Here is a 24,255-nt window from a genome sequence, read left to right on the forward strand (position 1 = left end):
GTTGGAATTTCATCTGAGTCTTATGTGTCACATCACATATAAACTCTTAGAAAGTCATAGGCAAGAAAATCAACTTTCCTGAAGTGCAGTTTCCTCATCCATTAAATGGGGACAATAATACCTACCTGTAGCACATAGTAGGTGCTCAATGAGTGGCAGCTATTTTATTTCCATTTCCCCTACCCTGCTCCCACTCCCAGAGATACAATTTAGCATATTAGAGTGAGCGTAGGTCATGGAGTCAGACAGACCTTATTAGCAAGTTATTTCATGTCTCTGAGCCTCAGTTTCCTCAGCCATAAAGTGGGGATAACGAGACTTACCTCAAGGGGCCTATGTGAGGATTAGATACGAAATACATGTAAAGCTCCCCCTTCAGTGCTTGGCACATAGCAGGTAGGTACTGGTACTTAATAAATAAACGGTAACTATGATTTATGATATAATTGACTGGTCACTGACAATACAGAAACTGAAGGGCTTTTGAAGCTCCTTTGGAGCAAATAACCTCCCCTACTGGGAAACAGCCAATTTTCCAACAGTAAAATGCACTGTTCTGGCAGCAGCCACATCTTGGTTCTCTGTCTCTAAGCTTGGGGCTGGACCAGGCACATGAAGGTTACTGGTACCATGGAAGGGTGATGCAAGAAGCTGTAGGCTCCACAAACTCTTAGTGTTTGACAGCACACTGGACACCAGAGGATTGGAGGACGTGGGATGCTTACGATATTGAGGACGGCACCCAGGAAATTAATCAAGATGGATGCAAAGATGATGACGTTCCGGGCCAAATAGGTCTCATTAATCCAACAGCAAGTTTTCCGGAGGATGAGGGGCAAACACTTATAATCCTCTGCGGTGGTGATGAGGACCAGAGCCGAGTGCAGCATAATCAGGATGGAGAACTGGATGGTCATTGGCATCACTCTGTAGGGAAACACAGAATGTCACAGGGCGTCAATCATCTGATCCCCCCTCGCTGGGCAGTGGTGGCGATCGTGTTCATGGTTTCCCTTCCCACCCTTTGCACCTGCACCCAGTAATTCTTCTAAAGTTCTATTTGTTCAAGAAAAGGGCTTTATCGGGAGAGATATTAAAAATTACACCCATCCCTAGAATACTCTCTCTATTAAGGAACTTTGCAAACAACATCAAATATTTGGCTTGGTTTTTTGCTCCTGCCCATTTTTTCTCTCTTCTTTTACCATTGACTTTTCTTACTAGGCAACTGCTGCCAAGGCAACACACCACTGGAGTGTTATCTCAATACTCTGGCTGTGAGACAAACCCACATGCCTTTTCCTGTTCAAGGTGGCTTTTGTGAAACTTTTCCTCTCCATCTACCTGGATGCAAAGAACTGGACTTGGCATTGATCCCAAGTTGCTCAGTTTTGTTAGTGGTTACTACGGTTTGCATGGAATGTACTGTGTGCAATTTGAGAAGTGGGCAAAGGAGAACTCATACTCATCCAAGACTTCCACGTCACTCCCAAGTTTTACATCTTGAGCTTGAAGCTCTCACCAAAGCTCAGTAGTAGCCTGTGTCTACTGGACACCTATGCTGGATTTCAGGATGTTTTCAGCAACTCTGTGATCTAAAACTCCATCTCTGGAGCTTCCTCTCCTTATCAACCAATTCATCACTAGGCATGTTGCTTCTCCTTGGGAATTCACCCCTTGTTCTCTATTCTATGTCCAGCCATTTATGGCCTACACTGGTATCTCTAATTTTTCCACTTTTATTTCAGTCAGCAAACTGATGTAGGTGTTAAAGGGTACCTTGATAGAAGTGGTGAGAGATTTTATATCTGTTCCTTCTTCTATAAATTGATGTTCATTCCTGGCTTTAATATCTTTCATTGGCTGGTACTCACTAAGTATGTATTTAGTGAATAAAGTTGGACACACTTTCCTTTCCTAACACTATCTCTACTATCCTTCTGCCTGCAATTTCTTATTTATTATTAATAACACTAGTGTAAATAATGTATTGAGCTCTGACTATGTTCTAGCCACTATGCTGAACACTTCATATATAATATCTCACTTTCATTCCTCGGAACAAACCTGAAGAGGTCTTTTGATCTCTCTTTTTTTTTTCAGATGAAGATTTAAGGCTCAGAGGGAAGCAACTTCCCAGAGGCCGTTCAGTTGGTAAGTGTTAAAGCTAGGATTTAAAGTCCTCTCTGTTACACCACTCTGCTATTCGAATCACTTTGGTGAGTAATATATCCCCTATGTTTGCAGTAATCTTTTTTGTTTCTGTGGTTTCATCATGATATTTATTCATTCAACAAGCTTTCTTCCTAGGCACAGTGGCAGGCAATAGGGGTACCAAGGCCAAAAACACATCTTCTCCATCTTCTAAAAAGTCATCCTCCACAGGGGAATATGGACATATAAATGATGAACTATTATATAATATGCTGTGACCTAGAAAGAGTTATGAACAGCTGTCTTTTGGAAAATAAAAAAGGAAACCAAGGGAGACTTCACAAAAGAGGTGACATTCGGGTTGGGAGTTGGAGGTTGAAGAGAAGGTGTTTAGGTAGGAAAGAGTGGGGAGCATGAGCAAAGCACCAGAAGAATGAGAGGGACCAGTCTTCAGAGTTTTCTGATAACCCAGATGGCGAGGCTGTGGGACTGGAGGGGAAAAGGCTCAATACAAGCTGTGCTAGGGAGCTTTGTCCTGTAGGCAATGTGCAGATGTTTACGGTGTTTAATCAGGGAAGGACGTGATCAGATCTGCAGAACAACTGTGGTGGGAGGAGGAGGATGGAGTGAAGAAGAAAAGTGTTTGGAAGAAGATTTAAATAGTTGAGGCATGAGTTGACAAGGGAAGAGCATAGGACATCAGCACTGATAATTGGGAGGTTGGGGAAAGATGTGGGGTAATCTTCATATGTGTTTTGTATGTGTGTGTAGTGGGCGTTTGAGAGACTGAGGTCATTAAGGACGGCACTAATGTTTTTGCTATCTTAACTGGGTAAGCACAGGAAAAGAAGGCAATCTGTATAGGAGATAAGTTGATGAAGTTGATTCGGGGCAAGTTGAATGTTTGGTACTTGAGGATTATCCAGAGGGAAATATCTAGATGTCCAGATGGCTAGAAGGATGGTTGTGAAACTTGGGCTGGGTGGAATAGGTGGTGGCTGAAGATATGGGAATGGAGGCATTTCCCCAGGAGGGTGTGCACAGCAAGAAGTGAGAGGACCCAAGATGAAGCTGTGGGAGAAGCTAACGGGCTGGAAGAAGAGAAAGTAGCAAAAGGAATTTAGGAAATGTGGTCAGATAGGAGAGAGGAAGTGCATGGCACCATGGCAGCAGGTGTTGGGGGGAAGAAATTTACAAGAAAGGAATAATCAAGAATGTCACCTCCCTCTGTGTGGTCAAGGAACATGAAGGCTGGAAAGTGACTCTTCCCACCACCCCAGCTATCATTGTTAGAAGTTTGGTTTTGGTTTTGTTTTGTTTTTTCACTTGCACAATTTTGATTTTGTAGATCACCTTGACAAGAACTCTCTGTGGGAGTTCTAGATGAGAACAGAAGGTTTGTGCATCAGTAAGCTCCCAGAGGGCTCTAGGCAGATGGGAAACTTCCCCCCAAACAGGCTGGAAAAACACTCCCTGACAACACACCATTATTCCTGGGCATCTGGGGAGATGAATGAAAGAGAACACAGGTGGATCGCTTTGTCAGGCAGTCCCATGAGAGAAGGGGCCAATTCCAAGGCTGGTGTGTCTCAATAAGGCAGCCATCAAAGATAAGAATGTCTTGTTTCAAAATGTGAGACAATAAGATACCACCTTACCCCTGTCAGAATGGCCATTATTAAAAAGTCAAAAAACAACAGATGCTGGCGTGGCTGTAGGGAGAAAGGGATGCTTATACATTGTTGGTGAGACTGCAAATTAGTACAATCTCTATGGAAAACAGTATGGGGGAGATTCCACAAAGAAATAAATGTAGACCTACCATTCTATCCAGTAATCCCACTATTGGGTATCTACCCAAAGGAAAAGAAGTCATTTTATCAAAAAGACACCTGTACTCTAATGTGTACTGCAGTACTATTCACAATTGTAAAGATGTGGAATCAACCCAAGTGCCCATCAATTCTTGAGTGGATTAACAAAATGTGGTATATGTATACCATGGAATACTACTCAGCCATAAAAGGAATGAATTAATGCCTTTTGCAGCAACTTGGATGGAACTGGAGACCATTATCCTAAGTGAAGTATTTCAGGAATGGAAAAACAAACACCACATGTACTCTCTAATATTAATAATTGGGAGATAATTGATGGGCACACATGGGCACAAAGAGATGTAAGGGATACTGGAAACCAAGAAGGGCAGAAGGGGAGGGGGAGGAGTAAAAACTTACCTATCGGGTACAATGAACACTATTTAGATGATGTGCACACTAAAAGCCCCCACTTAAGTATAATGAAAAGTACGCATGTAACATTTGTATCCCCTTAATATTTTGAAATAAAGAAATGCCTAAAATTGAAAAAAAAATACCCAAAACAAACAAAGTGTAAGGCAGAAGCAAACCAGGGAAAGGCAACTTTGAAAGCTGTTCAGCAGGATCCTCAGACTCACGTGGCCGCCACTGCCATCCAGGTAAAGTCTGTGGACCTCAGCATGGCATGCGGCCTTGCACGGCTGCACTTAGCTCTCTCTCCTGCCTTTACTCTCTCTCTCTCTCACTTTTCTGCACTCCGTGGTCAGGGCAATACAGAACTGTATGCAGCCTGGGGCATGTCCTGTTCATCCTGCAAAGCTCAGCTTTCCTTTCGATTTTTCTGTGACATCTGGCATAGGGTTGGGTACACAGATGGTGCTCAATAAATATCCATTGGCTTATGATTTGTGTAGGGAGAGAAGACTCTGTTAATCCCCTCACCAGCCTTCATAGGGAAGAGTCCTCCCACCCACACTCCCAGACTTTCTCTCTACCTGCTTACTGTGTCTTTGCCAAGGAAGGAGGAAGGGCTAACCCACAACCCATCCGGGATGTTCAGTGGACGTCACTATTCTTGGAGGGCAGGGTCACTGTTAGAGGTCAGTGTTTATGCGCAGTTCAGACACTTGTCTTCTCCTCCTCTTAGATCCACTGGGATGAGAGAGAAGCCAGAGCTTGATCTGCCCTAAGGGAGGAGGTCTGGCCACCTCTTCCTTCAAAGGAAGCCCAGGTCTGCTAGCTCTGGCCCTCGGCACAGACAGACAGCTTCTTAGGTCAGACTCTCTCATCTTTGGCACTGGTGGATGTGCCTTATTTTGGTCTTTCCCAGCATCAGAATGGTAGGGTCTCACACTGGAGTTTAAAAGTGGGGTCCAGGGGGCAAGCAGAGATTCAAGAGATTCAGGATAGAGGCCACGTGGTCTCTTGACTTTAGCCACATTATATATTCCAGCTTTTATGATAGTTTCATTTGTTTGGAAATTTATAAAATAGATATTATATTTTGTTGCCGATTTAACTATTAGAGTTTTGTGTATACTCTCTGGGGGCCATCAGGGCATGCTGGAGGGCTGTATGAGACGATTTGCACACAGAACCCACCTGAACCCCTGACACGGTTTTAAATGATTTCCTTTGGGGTTTGCTGAAAAAGGGAAAGGGAGGTGAAAGACAGGCAGCGTGGTCTGTGGCAAGAGCAAAGCCTTGCATGTTTGCACCTGCAGTTCCAAAACATAACCAATAGCGCAGCCTTGGGCAAGGTAGCTAACTCTTCTGAGCGTCATTTTTCATCTGTAAAACCAGAATTTTTAAGCCTAACTTTTTAAGAAATTATTATTATTACTTTTTCAGAGACAGGGTCTCACTGTGTTGCCCAGCTAGAGTGCAGTGGCGATTCACAGGTGCAATCATAGCGCACTGCAAGCTCGAACTCCTGGGCTCAAGTCATTCTTCCACCTCAGCCTTCCGAGTAGCCGAGACTAAAGGCACGCACCACCATGCCTGGCTTACACCCTTTTAGAGGAGGTTCAATAAAGTAATAAAGCAGTAAAATAAGAACTCAGAGAAATATCAGTTCTCTTCCTCTGTTCATGGTGAAATTCAGGAAACCAAAGGCATATCAAAGATCTCTGGGAAAAGTATTAATTATAAGACAGGTTTTTTAAGCAAGGTACTGGCACTGCACATAAAATTCCTCTAGAAATCTCTGCAGCAGCTCCTCAGCATTCATTTATTTCTTCACACATAAACATTATACATCAGATTGTAAATTTTATCTAATTATAGAGCTACTCAGGCATCCAGAGGTCCTCAATTTGCTTTTGCATTGTTGGTGCACATAAGAGACAAGAAAACCTTTCATTTCTGAAATCGAGTCTCAAAAAGAATGACAAGGGATTTGCAAACAGCTCTACCCAAATAATTTCTAGATATTAAGTTCTAATTATTCTCTGCAGTCTGCCTTTAAAACAAGGTTTGGGTTGATATCATGATTTGACATTTGCTGGGAAAGCAGGGATCAGTGGGGATGAGTAAACAGCCTGTAGCATTTCGTGGTACAGTAGGAAACAGAAACTCGGATCATACTGAAAGATGACACTTTAGAATCTGCTGTGAGTGCAATAGTGTGTTTGGCCCTTGCAACAATCCTGAGAGGTAGATATTCTTCGCCCTTTCAACAGATGAAAATTCTGTGGCTTTGAAATGGGAAGGGAACCAGAATTTAACAAAAATGGGAATGGTTAATTTAATTCTTACTGCAGTTCTGACAAGTGGACATCATTATTCCCATTTTACAGATGAGAAAATAGAGGCTTCATAGAAGTTAAATACATAGATACAGCTAGCAAAATGCACAGAAAATAATAATACTCAGTGCCTCTTTCTTTCTTTCTTTCCTCCCTCTATTGCTCACTACCTCTCTCTTTCTTTTCCCCATTTCTTCCCTCCCTCCCTCTTTCCTTCCCCTCCCCCCTCTGTCTCTTTCATCACCATGTGTACAGACTTATGTATATTGTTCTATAATTGAAAAGGGCATTTTTAAATCTTCCCTCAGTTTACCCTTCTTGGAGAGGAACATCTGTGTGCATGTGGAGATTAAAGGAAAGAGCTGGGCAAACACTGTCTTTCTTTGCTAGGGTCCATTAATTTTTGCCTCAGGTCTGGGAATTAGCTGTGGTCATATGAGTAGAGACTGCCTCATCTCCTGAAAAAATCCGTGACTGAAGAAATACCAGTGAAAGGCACTCACCATCTGTTTAGTCACAAAGCATCAGTCAGAAACAAAATGAGTTGGAAAGGAAACCAGTACGTATTAAAGAAAGCTTTTGCTGTGTCTGGAGAAAATGGGCCACTAAGTTCCGACAACATGTGGATTGTCTGGTCAGAGTTAATTTTCATAGTTTCCTTCATTGTCAGGTTTCTCCTCTTCTCTAAGCAAGTGAGGTTGGGGCACTGGCTGTATTTCAGTTATGGGCTTCAGCTCGGACCCTCGAGTCAGAGACTTCTTCCAACTAGCTTCTGGGTGAGGTTCCAGTTCTCTTACCCCTGAACCCAGGAATCAGACTGTAGCAGCTGGCTCACCCCCCGGGTCACACCACCCGGGACAGGAACTGCCCAGGCCAGCTGGGAAGTGCGATGCTCGCTTCCCATGCATGGAAGTCAGTGACCCCTTCTCTGGTCCAGTGCCAAGTCCAGACTCTCAGGCTCATCCTGGTCATCTCCCTCTCTCTTATCCCCCACGTCCAGTCAGTCATGGGAATGGCCAGCTCCCTACTCTAAATATCCAGCAAATTCTTCCTGTGCTGTCCACCCCACGGTCACTCTCTTGTCTCTGTTATTTCTTGCCTGGATTTTTGCAGTTGCCTCCTGATTAGTCTTCCTAACCCCAGGTCTCACTCCCTCCTGTCCCTTGTCCATAGCCAGTGTGATCCTTCCTAACACAAATCTGATCACATATCTTCTTTGATTAAAATGCTTCAATACAGTCTCCTCTGCCAACCAGTCACAACCCCTTACGGGCTCACAACCCCTCTCCTCCAGAACGTTCTCAGTGCTCTTCCATGACCTGGTGAGCTCCTTCCAGAGGCAGCTGAGCCGTCGCTGTCACGTTTCTGGGGCAGCCCTTCCTGATCCCTTCGCCTCACCCAACTCCTCCACATCCCATCCACCTCATGCTTGCCCTATATTATAGCTGTCCAGCTAATCGTCTTTTAGCTTCTCTAGATCGTAAGCTTTATGATGGCAGGGACCCTGACTGTATATCCCCATTGTCCAGCACAAACTGGCACATACGAGGTGCTCAGACGTTTGTTGGGAATGTCAATGCCCTGTGCTTAGGAGTCCAGAGGGAGCCTGTAACAGCTATGGCCATGCCCTTCTTGGCTCCCACATTCCCATTGATAGGAGTACAGAGGGAGTCCAGGAAGTTTGTGTGAATCTAGTGAGACTCCACCAATTCTCACAGCCCACCACTCTTAAGATCCCTTTTCCTGGGACCCTAGTCCTCATAGGTTCTTGGGTCGTCAGGAAACTCATTCTCTCCTGGTGCTCCCTGGTATCCTTCTCTGATTTATTCATTGCATAGCATATACGATAAATGATATGTAGATATGCATATACACAGAGCATATGCAAATCTACATATATACATGGGTGGCATATATGTATCTATGTATGTATCTATTAACACACACATAGCATATAAGTAACCATGCATATACCATACACATGTAGACAGATACATACGTATTATAATAATTATTTCTTTGTCTCATTCCACCAGATTATTACCCCCAGGAGAGCAGGGATTTTTTTGTTTGTTTGTTTGTCTTTTTTGTTCAGAGATGTATTCCCAGAATTTAGAACAGGTCTGGTGCATAATAAGCATTCAGTGGCTGTTGGTGGAAGGATTCCTAGCTCACATTTGGCAGGAGTACATAGGCCTCCCCCATTAAGACCTTTTTAAATTGTAAAATGAAGCATAAATAAAGAAAACCTATAAAAATATAGCTTAATTAGTTGTTATAAAGTGTCTACCTTTGTAACTACCATTCAGTTCCTGAAACAAAACTTTGCAAGGCACACTGAAAACTCATCCATGAGCTTGTCCCAATCACAGTCATGTTTCCCAGCCCCAATTTTAATCACTTTTCCTTTCTTTATAGTTTTATCGTCTATTCATGGGCACTAGGAGTTTAGCCTCACCCATTCTTTATTAAATTTGATTTGTCTTTTAAATCTTAAAATCTATAACTTATCTCTTTATCCTTTATTTTCCTTACAATCTATTTATTGAAGAATATGTGCCTTTGACCTGTAGTATTACCCACCGTCTGGATTTTATTGGTGTGTACTCATCCAGCGTCCTCTGCGCTCTGTAATTCCTGTAAGTTGAAAGCTGGATGCAAGGGCCTGATAAAACTTAGGCTTGATCACTCTGGTCGGACTGTGTGTGGTATCGTGCTCTTTCATCAGGAGGTACAGTTTCCTCTCTTTTTTGTGCTGATAGCATCCTGCCTGCATGATCTATTAATTACTGACAGATGTCGAAGTCTTCAACTATTTATTTCTCCTTTTAGTTCTATCAGTTTTTGCCTTTTGATACCCTCTTGTTGGGTGCACCAATGTTTATGTTGTTAGTTCTTCTTGGAAAATTGGCCCTTTTATGGTTATGTAATTTCCATCCTTATTTCTGATAATTTTCCATGTTCTTAGTCTGCTTGTCTGAAATTAATATAGCTACTTCAGCTTTCTTTTGATTGGTGGTATCATGGTATATCTTTCTACACCTCTTTTAACTTATTTGAGTTTTAATATCCACAGTGGGCTTCTTGTAGACAATATGTAGTTGGGGTTTTGCTTTTATCCACTCTGACAAGCTCTGACTTTTAACTGGTTTGTTTAGATCATTAACATCTAAAGTTATTATTTTTAAAGTTGGATTCATATCTATCATCTTTGTCATAATTTTTATCCATTGCATTTATTCCTTGTTTGTTCCTCTTGTTTTGCATGTTGTCTCATTTTAATTGTGCATTTTATATGATTTAATTTTATTTCCTTTCTTAGCATATCAATCATATTTCTTTTTAAATTTTTTTAGCATTTACTCAAGAGTTTACAGTATACATTTTTAATTAATCTAAGTCTACCTTCAAATAACAACACACCACTTCATGTGTAATGCAGGCACCTTAAACCAAAGCATTCCTCATGCCCCTTGTCACATTGCTGTCATTCAGCTCACTTTTACCCATATTTATAACCACCAAATACATTGTTAATGTTGTTGCTTTAAACAAACAGCTATGTTTTAGGTTAAGTAAGAATAAGAAAAAAGAACATCTTATTTAATTAACTTCATTTATTTTTTCTCTGATGATTTTCCTTTCTTTATGGAGATTCAAGTTTCTGACTCTATGATTTCCTTTCTGTTTGAAGAACTGCTTTTTTATGTTTCTTGCAGAGAAGTTCTGCTGAATATGCAGTTTTCATTTGTCTAAAATAGTCTTTATTTTTCCTTCACTTATGAAGGACACAGAATTTTAAGTTGATGGTTATTCTTTCAACACTTTAAATATGTGACTCCATTCTCTTCTTGCTTGCACAGTGTCTGACAAAAGGTATGATGTAATCTCTATCTTTGTTCCTTAGTAGGTAAGGTGGTATGCCTCCTCCTGATTTAAGATTTTCTCTCTGTCTTTGGTTTTCTGCAGTTTGAATATACTTTGTGTGTGTGTGTGTGTGTTTATCCTGCTTGGTTATTTAACCAAGTGTTTAACCCCTGAGATTCTGTGGTTCTGTGGTCTGGTGTCTGTCTTTAATTTTGGAAAATTTTTGGCCATTACTACCTCAACTGTTTCTTTTGCTCAGTCCTCCTTTTCTCTCCTGTTAATCTAATTATGCACATGTTTCTTCTTTTGAAATTGTCACAGAGCTCTTGGATCCTTTGACCTGTTACACTGGCCCCATCTCTATTTGTTTTTCTCCCTGCATTTCAGTTTGGGAAGTTTCTGTTGACCTGTCTGCAAGTGTACTGACTACTTCCTCGGCCTGCTGAGCCTACGGATGCATCCATCGAAGGCATTCAGTATTTCTATTACAGTGTTTCTGATTTTTAGCCTTTCCTTTGACTTTATTTTTTTTCTCCCTTAGAGTTTCTATCTCTCTGCTTATATCATCCATTTCTTCTTGCGTGTTGTTGACTTCTACTAGAATCTTTAACATATTAATGATAGTTATTTAAAATTCCCTGTCTGATAATTTTAACATCTGCTGTACAGGAGTTTGATTCTGATGGTTGTTTTGTCTCTCCTTTGCTTTTGGCATGCCTTATAATTTTCTGTTGAAAACTGGTCATGTTGTATTAGGTAATAGAAACTGATGTAAATAGATCTTTACCGTGAGGATTTATGTTAATCTGGCTTGGGGTTGGGCTATGTTTAGCATTTGCTGTAGCTATTAATATATGTACCGGCAGCTTCAGATTCCTCTAGTGTCCTTGTTTCCCCTTCTTGGCTTGGACTTCCCTAAGTATTCTTCCTCAGAAAGAGTTTATGTCTCACAGCTCTTTCTGCTGTAATACATGATTAGCATATTGGATCCTTGGTTGTGTGGTGGTGAGGTGGGAAAGAAGGCTTTGTCAATCCTGTTGATTTTCTTTTTGACTTAACTATGTTCTTTCTTTCATCTCTCTTTCTCTTAAGTCATTATTTGCTGTGTTTCCATTTTGTTAAGTCTTCTTTTTTGAAATGTGTCTTTATTTTATTTCTATTTCTTTTCTGAGCTCTCTTGCCAAATTTCTAAGTTTTTCTAATTCTGACTTAGGTTAATTAATGTCTTCAATCACACTAAGTGCTTCAGCTCCTTTTGAAGAATAGGTTAAAGTTTTGATATATTTTGTGGGCATGTCTTTTTGGAGTGCTTTCAGTGGCTATAGGATATTATTCTACTTTTATTCTCTTTTGTCTTATAATAGCTTAGAAAGGGATTGCTATCAATATATTTCACTGTTCATTTTGTGTAAAACACCTCCCTGAATTTTTAGAAAGTGTGGTTGCGGATAGTATTTTTTTTTAACTTTACAGAACTTTCTTTTTGGTTGTTTTCATGTAATGTTCAAAAACATGATACCGAGATTCCCTTCCCACTTTTACCTGGACCTCTCCTCTTCTCTATAACCTTTATTGTGAGTAATTTTGATTTAATTCACAGCTCCTACAGGGCTTTGTCCCAGGAGGGAGATTTGGATGGTCAATATTTTGAGACTTCCTGGTGTCTTGATGGTTCCAGATCTTCAGACTTTCCTGTGTGGACCTCTGCATTCAACTGCTATTGGATTGGGAAAACTCCTTCCCGCTTTCAGTTGCTTTCTCAATTTGGGCCATGGCACTTTCCAGTGAGTATCTGCTGGCTATATTGTGTCCCTGTGCTCCCAGGCATGGCAGGTTCCCAGTACTACTTTTTGCTTTCCCCCACACAGATGCTGATATCACACAAATCTTGAGGCTATTGGGGGATTATTGCCACCCACTTCCATTTTGGAATTTATGGGCTACCACATCACCTGTTTTTGTTATAAAGCTAGTTCATGAGGTTTTTGGTTTAGTTATCTAGTTGATCAAATATATGGGAATTCTGAGAGATTAGAAACATGCCACTTCTGCCACCGTCTTCCTGGAATCCCTCTCTCCTTCTCCTACTGTCCCTTGCCAGTCCAGAAAACGTCACGCATTGTCATTCCCTGAGTGGTTGTTAACTTGAACATCTTTCTTTCACAGCATCATGCTACAACCCTCCTAAAAATCTTCAGGGCCTCCTTCCTGTCCCCGGGATCAATTCCAAAGTCTTTAATGTAATTATGGACATTGAACTTCTGCTGGCTCACTCCTTTCTCAGCCTCAGTGCCCACCACACCCTTGCACAAATCCTTCATTATAGGCTGTGCTACCTACTCACTGCCCTACAAACACAAGGTCTTTCACACTTCCGTGCGTTTGTTAATTCTCCTTTCTAAATGCGAATTCTCTTCCACTTTTTCTCCCTTATTCTACTCAACCCCAAATTATATCTTTTCTGCAATTTTTTTCTTTGAATGAATCACTGATTTTGGTGCAAAGCAGGTAAGTAGTTAAAAGCACAGACTTCGCCTCTGGGTTCAAATCTCAGGTCAGATGTTATAGAAATGTGACCTGGGGTAAATCCTCATCTACAAAATGGGAATTAGAATGCTGTCTCACCTATTAGTTACTTTTGAAGCTTTTTTTTTGAGACAATCTGTGCAAACATTTAGTACTTAAGTGTTCATTTAGTGGGAGCCATTGTTAATGTCTCTGTCTCCCACTATATTATATCTTAGACAGTACAGACTTCTTCTTGCAAAATTGTACCATCCACAGGGGCTAGCATGCTGCTCTGCTTATATTAAATATTTAAAGAATACTTGTTGATGTTATTTTTAGCCACATGAAAAGGAAAACCATGAGAGAAGAAATTTGGCTGAGAAAAGAGGGAGGATCTAGTTTATAGTGTAGGAGAGAGGAAAAAGCAGGTCATTGGACTAACCCAGAACTAGCTTCAAATCCCAGCTATTGGCACCTGTAACCTGGACAATATAAGTATGTGCCTCTAGTGTTAAGAACCTAGGCTTTAGAGCTAGACTTCCTGAGTTGAATCTAAGCTGTAACATCTTTCAACTGTGAGATCTTGGGCAACTTATTTCACTACTTTGAGCCTCAGTTCCCTCTTCTTTAAAATGGGGAGAATCATAGAATCAGAGGGTTGCCATGTAGATTTCAGGAGTTATTGTATGTAAAATATTTGGAGCAATGACTGGCCACTTATAGGTGTTTGTACTATTAATAAAGTGTCAATTTTGCTCACCCAGGATGCTATGATGCTGTATCTGTAAACAATTCATACTAACAAATGAATAAGTAAAGGATGACTGAGGCTCTTGGACTTACTTTCTGCATTCTTGGGTGTAATGTCAAATAAGAGTGGGGCCTACTTTGATTTTGGTTGTTTATTTTATTAGGAATGGGGAAAAGACTCTAGCCCTGGCAGAGTAATGAGATTACTATGCGGAGTAAGACAATCAGAGTAAACACTGATATTGTCAAACATTTTGGTATGGATCCTGGACCCAGTTGTTCTAAATTCTGATCCCTTCAAAAGGCAGCTGGCTGGCTCCAGGTAAGGGACTATAATCTCATAAGGACATTTCATCTGACAAATTAGTTCTTTCATATTTACCTTGAAGAAGGAAGCAAACTTTGTATTGCCGTGATAAATAGAAGAACGATAAACGCACAGACCAGGTTGGACTTGAATACTTCATCCCTCATTTGAGAATACTGTAATTAAAAAAAGGGAAAATGAATTACTTTGCAGCAGAGTTGGGCTTTTGGAAGAGTTAAGGTTTTACCAGTGGTTTGAGTTGAAGGAAACATCAAGAAGAAACAAAGCAATTAAATCTTCTTAAAAAAATTAAGAGGAATCCATATTTTAATAAAACCTTCACAGAGTATTAAATTCTCCACTCCTCCCACCCCCTTCCAGTGAGAGCCCAGCAGTAGATACAATAGGAGGGGGACTTTGCATGAGCTTATGCTGTTCTTCCCCTCCCTGTAAACGAACATCATTTTGACAAAACAGAAGAGGACACATCCATATACGCAGCAAATCAAATTCACATTGACTTTCTTCATGAGTAAACTTAAGTCATTTAAGGATCTTGCTCTGTTTCTTGTTAGGTTTTGGAACATAGGGAAATGTTTTACCAGAGAGTCTTTCTGCATCCTTTTTTATAAAAAAACAATTGAAAATAAATTCACAGAATCTTAGAATAGAAAGTAGCCTAAGAGATCTCCAGCTAGTGTAGCCCTTTCATTTCACACAAGAGAAACCAAGATTGATAGACCAATATGTTTGACGCCTTCTGTGTCTGCTAGAGGCAGCCCTGGGGAATGGTGGTAACGTTATTTTAATTATCCAGAGTACTCAGTAATTTCATTGTTCAGCTTCAAAAGCTTCTCGAAGATCAGCACCTTGCTTTTGCCTAGTCTCTCGAACCATCTTGGAGTCGCTAAGCTGAGGAATAATCTACTTCTTTCTGAGGGAGGAAAGGTTTTTAAAACTGAAACAGACCTTAGAATTAGCCCAAACCAAGCTCTTCATTTTACGTTCATGCCAGAGAGGTCTGGTATCTTGCTTTGATCACACAGCATGCAGGTCATTTCTTGGGGGTGGGATGGGGAAAAACAGAAAGCTAAGGCTCACTTTGGAATTTTGTCATCCCTGATTTGAGTTTCACAGTTACTTCACACAGGAAGCCGGCAAATAGAGCTCTCGGAACACCCTAGGCTCCATGTCCACAAAACCAAGACAAGGTTTCAGTCAGGTCAATGAAATAATAAAATTAGTCTGACTTGCTGTTGGTATAGTGTCTGTAATCAGCAGTTACCTGATTTTTATTCTCTTGCTGACTTCTTGGAGTGACACTTAATGCTCAGTGTCATGGCTAAGGTTTGGGGAATAACCTGTAGTTGGTGAGCTCCACAGGTGAAGCATCATGCTGCTCGGGGACTGCAAATTCATTGTTTTTCCTGGGCAATGCTTTTTCTACTTCCCTGCATTGAGGCCTCTGTCCACTTGCTGGCAACCTGCCTGGTCTCTGGAGGGGAATCAGGAACATGGCTCTAAAGAATCACCGTAAGCCATCCTCACTCTTGATAAAACCACAGAAAACCCATGTTATTCACAGTTACCAATAGTGCTGCCTAAGAACGGGGCACAATGATAAAGACTCACACATGCCAGCTCGAAAATAAATGAGTTAGCCAGAAAGCTGCTAATTCAAAGAAAGACAAATGTCTGAATTCCCTCTAACTACCAATTACACAAGATCTAATTATTTTTCGTTGGCTGACTGATTAATTTCAAACCAGCTTGGTTATTTAGATTTGATAATAGAATTAAAAAAACAATAATAATTTTTAGTATAGTTAATCATTCTCTTCCTCCTTTTCTTTTCGTTACCATCATCATCATCATCACCTGTCATCGTCACTATCATCATCACAGCATCTTGGACTTGTAATGGACCGCTGCCTTCCCAGTTCAGAAATCCTTTCCATTGTATCCCTGATGTCTACTCAAATGTCTTTTAATTATCATCAGGTGACCTTCTCTGCTTTGTCCAGGGAAGTGGGTTTCTTTTTTCTGAGCCTGGACAGGGCATCCTAGGGTTATAAACACCCCCAACTTGGTAACTCCCAGTGCCTGAGGCTGAGAGCTGGCTCCTTTGCAAAGGGTTCCTTTCCATTATTAGCCCATTATCATCATGAAAATGTCCTTTCCTATAGATCCCAAGCCGGAGTCTCTGTGATTCCTTTCCTGAATGTTTCTTACTTAAGACTTAAAAAATGTCACACAATCATCATTTGTCTAGACTTTAGACTAAAATTCATAAGGTTTTATGTTTTTTGTTTTCTTCAGATGGCAAGCTGGGTGGAGACAAAGTAGTAGGACTGACTTTGCCTCTAGATCTGTCAGCATTTCACTGTGAGCAAAGCTAATTTCTTTGAACCTCACTTTTCTCGCCTGTCAAATGGGAACACATTTTGTATTTTAATACACTTTGTGATGCTAAAGCATTCTATTATTTTCCTATGTGGCCTAGCACAGCCAATAAAATAACCTTATAATATTTGTGAAGTTGATGTCAATCAAATGTAAAATACTGGATTTCAGAATGGAGTGCATTGTTACTTTGGAAATGTAAGGAGAGCAGCACTATGAAAAGAAAATTCCTAATTGGCTGAGAATGATAGGTTACTGAGATTGAGCGGTGATTCATTTCACTTCCTCTTGATTTGTGAAGGTCTGAACACTGTGGCTTATAGCTATATGAGGTTAGTTGTGTGCTCCTGCCTGCCAAAGTTAGAGACTCCTTGTCACCTGCTTTGTCTTCACCGGACCCTGCCTATCCTTTTATATCTCGGTTACGAGCATGCACTAATCAAGAGCTAGACTACCTGGATTTGAATCCTAGCTCCAATACTTACTAGCTATGCAACCCTGGACAAATTTACTAATCTCTGTGTGTTTCAGTTTCCTCATCTAGAAAATGGAAATAATACTAGGAACTGTCTTATAAGGGTTACCGGGGGAATGAAATGAGTTAATAGTTAATAGAACAGTGCCTTGCACATGATAACCCTGTATAAATGTTTCCTACTGTTAATCAATTAATTATGCTTATTTTATTGCTATACTTTTACCTTTGTGAAGCTTGCCTTTTCAACCACAGTGTTGCCTTCTAGAATGCTGTTTTCTATTCCTCTGTATAGAATTGTACCTTGAACTTAGTGGGGACCCCAAGAGAGTCATTGACCAATTTGTCAACCACGTTAGAAAGAATTCTTCTAAAGGGATTATGATCTCATGTGTGGTCTTTCACCTTGGAAAAGGACCCTGCCCTTGTTCCTCCCCTTGCTTCCTCAAATATCCCCCACCACTGGGGGGAATTCTCAGCTTCTCCAGCATCCTTAGGAAAGGTATCCTTGAAAACAACCTTATAATTTCCTGAGTTGTTGATGTGCAAGATAACTTGACAATCATATATATACATATATTTTCAGATGAGACACTTGAGGATCAGAGATGGGAAAGAGCTTGTCATCATGGTCAATTAGTTTGTTGGTGGCAAAGTTCGGACAATAAGCCACATCTCTTGACTGCAGTCAAGTGTTTGGTCCATTGGACCACTGTCTGTGAGCAGGAAGCTCCTGAGGCAGCATCTGAGCCAACTCTAAATGGGATTCATACCAATTAGAAGGACATGCTCCTTGGAACAAGTTACAAACACTTCCTTTGAGAGTTTAGATTAGAATTTGGAATATTATTATTTTTCAATCTGTAGGGTTTGATTGCTTCAGAAAAAGGTCAGAATCTAGTGTAACAAATTTGTATAATAATGACTAATACCTACTGTGAGGCAGGCACTGTGCTATGTGCTTTACATGGATGTTCTCATTTAATTATCATGACAAAACTTTGAGGAAGATCCTGTTTATCATATCCCCATTTTGTAGGTAAAGAAATTGAGGATTAGAGTAATTGAGAAACCCACTCACACCTTCACAGATTGTAAAAGGGAATCCAAAGAATTTGACTCTAGAATGCAAGGTCTCAGTGACTGCACTAACTGCTGCTACCTTGCTGTTTTCAGGGTAAAACCATCTTGTTTATAGAGTTCACGACTGCATGACAGCATTTCTTGGTATATTTCTGTGGTGTAATTTCTGATACATAGAAAGGGAATGTGTTAAAAATTTGAGTCTATGTAAATCTTGGTATAGAATGAAAGTGAAGCATGACCCGAGCAAAGAATGGACTTTAGACACCCTATGAATTAGTTTAATAAAATTGCACTGTTGTATTTTCTTGATTGATGAATGTATCCTTAGCACAGTGCCATGCAAAGTAATGAGCCCTTTTCTTAGGCCTTGATGGGTGAACTGATAACAGGGAAGAAAACAATAAAACAAAAGACAGTGGGTTTTTTTTTAAATGCAGCAGCAGAAGAGGGACAACAATCTTTGAAAGATTAATAAACTGTTTCAAAATGAATATTCCTAGTTCATTTGATGAAGTTAAGACTTGGAGTTCCTTCCAAGGAAACGAGGCAGGAAGAATTTGTGTTCTATTTTGTTCATGTCTGGGGATGTTGACCCTGTATTCTCTTGGAAGAAATCTTCAGAAATGAAATCAGAGCCATGAGGGTCAATGCGTTCTTAGATCTGGCACAAAGAAGCTGGGAAACCCAAGTCTGGTCACATGACAAAAAAGTCCATTCCAGATTCTACATCCACAGAGGAATGATCAGGGAAGCTCACTTGCAGAGGTGATGGACAGAATCTCCAGCCTTCTATGTTTCCTTGCCTGTGACAGTCTTGAGAAATCTTCCCAGGTGAGGGGGAGAAAAATCACCATGCTCTCCTAGATTCTTCATTTTGTCTATAAGCTGGAAGGTACTGACTAAATTCTTACATCTGTACAAGATGTAGAGGGAGCTTCTAACTCTAGCAATTATCTAGTTCATTGTCCAAACCACACCTGTACTCTGTCTTTTTATTCAAGATTATGTGTGATTACAAATCTTACAGGTGGAATGGATTATTTATGTCATCTTGGTTATCAATGTCAATGTCACACAGTAATCTCTTAGGTATGAGCTGTTTGCTCCTGCCTGAATATTTACAGTGATGGGGGAAATTGAATTCTTACTTGGCAGCCCATTTCATCTTTGGATAAACTTAGTTCGAAGAAAGATAATTTTCTAGCACATCTTTCATGAGTATAAATTAATATCTTTGTTAAAGAAGAATTTTTATTGGGATAATCTGTTTGTCTTGCTTTTAACCTCTGTTCTATTGTTAAATTCATGAATTATGTAGGAGGGCAATGGCCTAGAGCTTGCTTAAATTAGACCATTTGGATAAAAGGCATAATTGCAATAAGAGACTAATTTTCAACAAATTTTTTTTGTTTTGGAATAGACCATCTTCTCTTTGATGTCTACTCCAATAACATCACTATAAGGAGCAATTCTATGAGTGATAGGTGTTTGTGGAATTGCTCACTGACCCACTTCTTCCCAAGTAAACTGACCTTTGAACAAAAGTGGATTTCATCATGTTTAGTTGATTCATAAGAAAACATGCTAACATGTATCTAAGATGGAGAGCTTCAAAAGTATGAAACTGAGAAGACTACTCCCACCCCGCTAGATGACAGAAGACCTTTAAAGGTAATACATTTTTTAATGTTATGTTCTTCCTTGGTAGGGAGTTTGACAGAGATATGAGAATTCCAGGCAGAACTTTTACAAAGCTTCCAACCCGGCTGACCCTCCTCAATATCTTCCATCCTTGGGAAGGACTCTTTTGTTCTTAAGGGATTCAGCCCCCTAAGCCTTGGGGAGGCCAAGAGAGTGGAAACTATTGCTATATTCTTTGCCTAGAAGCCCCTAGTTGTAGATTATGATGACGTTTGTACACAAAGCATTAGAATTGCTTTAGTGACCAGATCAATGACCTTGTAATTCTGTAATTCTACACTACACTATTACAGGTGACATTGGCACTTTTGACTCAGAAAATGCTGGCTTTGTGGGAATGTAGTTGGATAATGATTGATAAAAATATACATGTGAAAACCCCTTGATATCATTGGATTACCTATAGGGTAGGAGAAATAGCAGTATTTTACCAGTTAATATTAAGAATAGAAAGGAGTCACATAAGGCTGTTGTTTGAATAAGAGATGGATTTCTTCTCTAAGCCTTTTGAAACTTTCCCTTCATGCCTGAAGGAGGAAGCCTAATGCTGTAACAGAATAATTCCTTTAAAAATAATTTTAATAATAAGATCATGAAAATGATCAAGAAGTGTCTGATTTAGAAAAATGAAAGAGAACACCTGAGACCATTTGGTTCACATTCCATGTTTCCATCTCTATGCATCTAAATATAAAAGGGAATGATTCAACAAATTCTGAATGTCTCCAAGATAAAAATGTGCATTTTTTCTCATTACCTAATGCCAGAGTCCAACACCCTGACCATCAGCAATTTCACTCGTTTGCTTTGTCTTATTTTCTTTGCCCCGATTCCTCCTTTATTACTTTATTCCCATAATTTGAACTCCATTAAGAGTTAATGGGAAGAAGAAAGAAACAGTTTAGAATTTGCAGTGCCTTTTTTTGGAAGTTTTAAAGCCTCCATTTAACTTTGATTTTCTTTATAAAGGACAGAGAGAATTGAGAAAAATTCTGGACATAGATATGAAGCAATGGTACTCAGCCAAAGGATTGTCTAATGATTCCCTTGAGCAGCAAATCCTTGTTTTTATGTGGCTGCTGACAGGAAAAAAGTAACATTAAATGAATATTTCAAAAATACTCAGCATAGAACTTGCTTTGTAGTAAGCACTATTTATGATATTATTATTGTTACATAAAAATAGGCAACATCTGATAGTTTATTTGCGTGTAAAAGATGAAGTTCCATCACCCGCAGTTTTGTTTAATATGCCTTTGGTCTTTTTGGAGGCTATTTCTGGTTCTGCCCTCTCTCTTAAGACACCTCATGACACGACTAACTCTGTGATCACTTGAGCTAATCAGGCTTCTTTTGGCTACACAGCTCAGGGATGGTTCAAGGACTCCTCATTTCTATTCCCACTGCCCTAAGAGAAAAGGTGTTTCTTGCATTTGCAAATTCACTTATTTTGTTTGATTTTTACATGTGCGTGCATAGCTGGGGTACTAGAGTTACCCTCATTTTAGTTTACCTTTAGCAAGGTTCTGGGTGTTGCCAGTAACATGTGATGGATATTTTGTGTATGTGTGTGCTTATACATGTGTACATGTGTGCATGTTTGTGCAGGTGTGTGTGGGGGTGAATAGAGGATAAAAGAAATGTTCAGGGTTATAATTTTGCTTTCTTTTTGCCTCCAAGGTATTTGCCATATGAATTGCTATATACCCCCTCCCATGTACCCCACCGGCCTCATCCTCTGTGAATTCCAAATTATATGGAAAGCAGCACTATGAAAAGGATAGGCTTTTTTATGGTGGACGTGGTAGAGTAGCTTGGGGAGACACAGTGAATTATATTTGAATTCCAGCTCTGCTGCCTTCTACTAGTGTGGCCTTGGAAAAGCTGCTCAAACGCTCTGAGACTCCCTCACCTGTCAAATAGTAAAGCTAATACCTATAGGAAAGGATGTTGTAACAATTAAATAAAATGAGGTAACAAATGTAAAATACACATGATAGGGCCTGATATGGCAGTAAGTGATCCACAAATATCAGTTTCCTTGTAACATCACTGCCTCAGTTGCAATTCATTGCAGACTTTAAAGCACTTAATAAGTATTGTCTGCATTTCATCTACATGACAACTCCGTGAGGTGGCCATTCTCACGCCCATTTTTAGGATGGGAAGTTCAGTGACTGGCCCCAGATCACAAGCTAGAGTGTAAGGTCCAGGGAGTGGAAGCCATGTCTTTCCGACTTCCCACAGCCCTCAGTATATGACATCTGGTGGAGTGGCCACAAACGGAGCACAAAATGAATAGACCAAATGCTCTGAGCTGAGCTGGATGGACTCCCCAGGAATCACCAGAGGGAATTCTCCAAGCTGTGCCAGATGGACTCCACCACACAAGACAGAAGGACAATTCTTTCAGGGGCATAAAGAAACCCATATGTGAAATTATATCAAATCCTTGGCTGACTTTTTCTCATAGGAATAAAGACACGGCCTTTGGTTATGATTGAACACTAAATATTCTTAAAGAGACAGATGATCCTTCTCATCTTATTCGGAAGATGGTGATAATAGGGAGTTTGGAATAATCTAATCATTTAGAGAAAAGACAAATGAATGACACTTACATACTTAAACACATCCCAGGGACCAAGGTGGCCACTGCTGGTGCTCCAATGGTACTGGGGCATTGATGGAAACATCTCTCCCAGTGGGCTACAAGTCTACACTTGGTTACATTAATGAAGGTTGAGACCCTGATACCCTGAGATATAAGATACATTAAGATTGTATCCTCCCACTATTTTTAATAAAGTAGCGTCTTTTAAAAGGCTCTAGGAGAAGTGTGATGTTTATTTTAAGTGAGGGTTTAGCCTCACCCAGTTTTAGATTGGCATAAGATTAATTAGAAGGACGAGGGAAAAGATGGACTATTGCATTTATTAAAACATCTATTGTATGAAGATTGTGTCATCTGATTTACACAACAACCCCCATGAGCAGATGATCATCATCATCTCAGGGAGATCAAGCCCCTTGTTCTGCATCACCAGCCAGTAGCTGGCTGGGATTGGGTTCTAGTCACGTCTACCCAGTAATCAAGACTATGTTCTTTCCTCTGTCTTTTAGCAAAGACTAAACACTTGTGAGCTAAATGAGGATTTTATATGTGTGTGATATCAACTTGTCATTATTCATTAATGATCAGTAATGTCTTTTGTGCCCACCGCTATTTCCAAAATGGGATTAGAACCAAGGTCTGTTTGATCCCAGAGTCTGTCCTCCTGGTACTACTGAAAGACATCTCCCCTAGGCCCATAAAAGGCCATATTAGCTTTGAGTGTGCACCTGGGGACCTTCTAATATAAGCTCATCTCTGAAAATGTGGGGCAAGTCTCCGTCTTCCACGTTCTCATGCTCCAAGGACAGAGAAGGGTGGTTTACAACCTAGAATAGCAGAATCCCAAAAGAGTGTTTTTCAAAATGCAAGTCTTCCTGAAAAATCAGAATCTTGGGGGCAGAGTGATGGGAAGATACTTGCATTTCATACAAGATCTCCAGGTGATTCTCAAGTTTGAAAGCTACTAGCCTAGGACAAAGAGGGTTTTATTGCATAAATTTGCACAAGGACAAAGGGAGACCTTATCTCAAAGAAAAATTTTCAGAATTAAGCAGGAAGATAGTATTGAAAGAAGGAAGGAAATCTAATCTTCATGGATATGGCTTGATATTAACGCTTTCACCCATGAAAATGCCCACATCTAAAGCATAACTAACCAATAAAATTTGAAGTATGTATTAAACATATCTTAGTCTTTATTTGAGATAAGGAGGTCACCTCATTGTAAAGTGCTGACATTGTTTTTGGAACGCCAAGTTTAAGGAACTCATTCCAAATAAGTGTTCCCATGTTATTAAGCTCTCCTAAGACACTAAATGTTTTGAGCTGGTTTCTCTGGCCTGTAAACATTCATAAATAATTGTAACTAATTGCTTTCCCCATCCTAAGCTTCATTTAGAGCCTTATTCCAGAAGAGAAATGAGGACCAGAGGCTGAGAAACATCACCTTCTTGTAAGTGCTCTGAAAATGGAAGGGCTCAAGAAAAATGATCTTACAAAAGGTTAAGTTCCTCACTGTATAAAGAAGGCTCACAAATCAATAAGACAAAGGTAAGCACCACAATAAAAGATAGGCAATTAAGACACACCTAATGGCAGATGGGAGGGAGGAGGAGGGGATGGGTATATACACACCTAATGGGTGTGGTGCGCACTCTCTGGGGGATGGACACACTTGAAGCTCTGACTTGGGTGGGGCAAAGGCAATATATATAACCTAAACATTTGTACCTCCGTAATATGCTGAAATTAAAAAAAATTTAAAAAAAGAATGAAAAAAAGACAAATGTGTAAATCACATCATTAAGATATTATAAATGCAT

General features: G+C 40.1%; 1 protein-coding gene across 2 annotated transcripts in view; it reads right to left on the bottom strand.

Moving 5' to 3' along the window:
• Window positions 1-24,255, bottom strand: part of ADCY8 (adenylate cyclase 8 (brain)) — a 238,777-nt gene that overhangs the window by 56,086 nt on the left and 158,436 nt on the right. Inside the window, exons 9-10 of one of the 2 annotated variants that reach the window (XM_012647996.1) lie at window positions 14,229-14,329; window positions 726-927 (exon numbers count right to left, since the gene is read on the bottom strand). The exons of the other annotated variant lie outside the window; for it this stretch is intronic. Coding sequence (XP_012503450.1) covers window positions 726-927; window positions 14,229-14,329 — 303 coding nt within the window. The remainder of the gene's footprint in view (window positions 1-725; window positions 928-14,228; window positions 14,330-24,255) is intronic. 2 annotated transcript variants of the gene reach the window in all.

Source organism: Propithecus coquereli, unplaced genomic scaffold (genome assembly GCF_000956105.1).
Source record: "Propithecus coquereli isolate 6110/MARCELLA unplaced genomic scaffold, Pcoq_1.0 Scaffold28, whole genome shotgun sequence".
Classification (NCBI taxonomy): domain Eukaryota; kingdom Metazoa; phylum Chordata; class Mammalia; order Primates; family Indriidae; genus Propithecus; species Propithecus coquereli.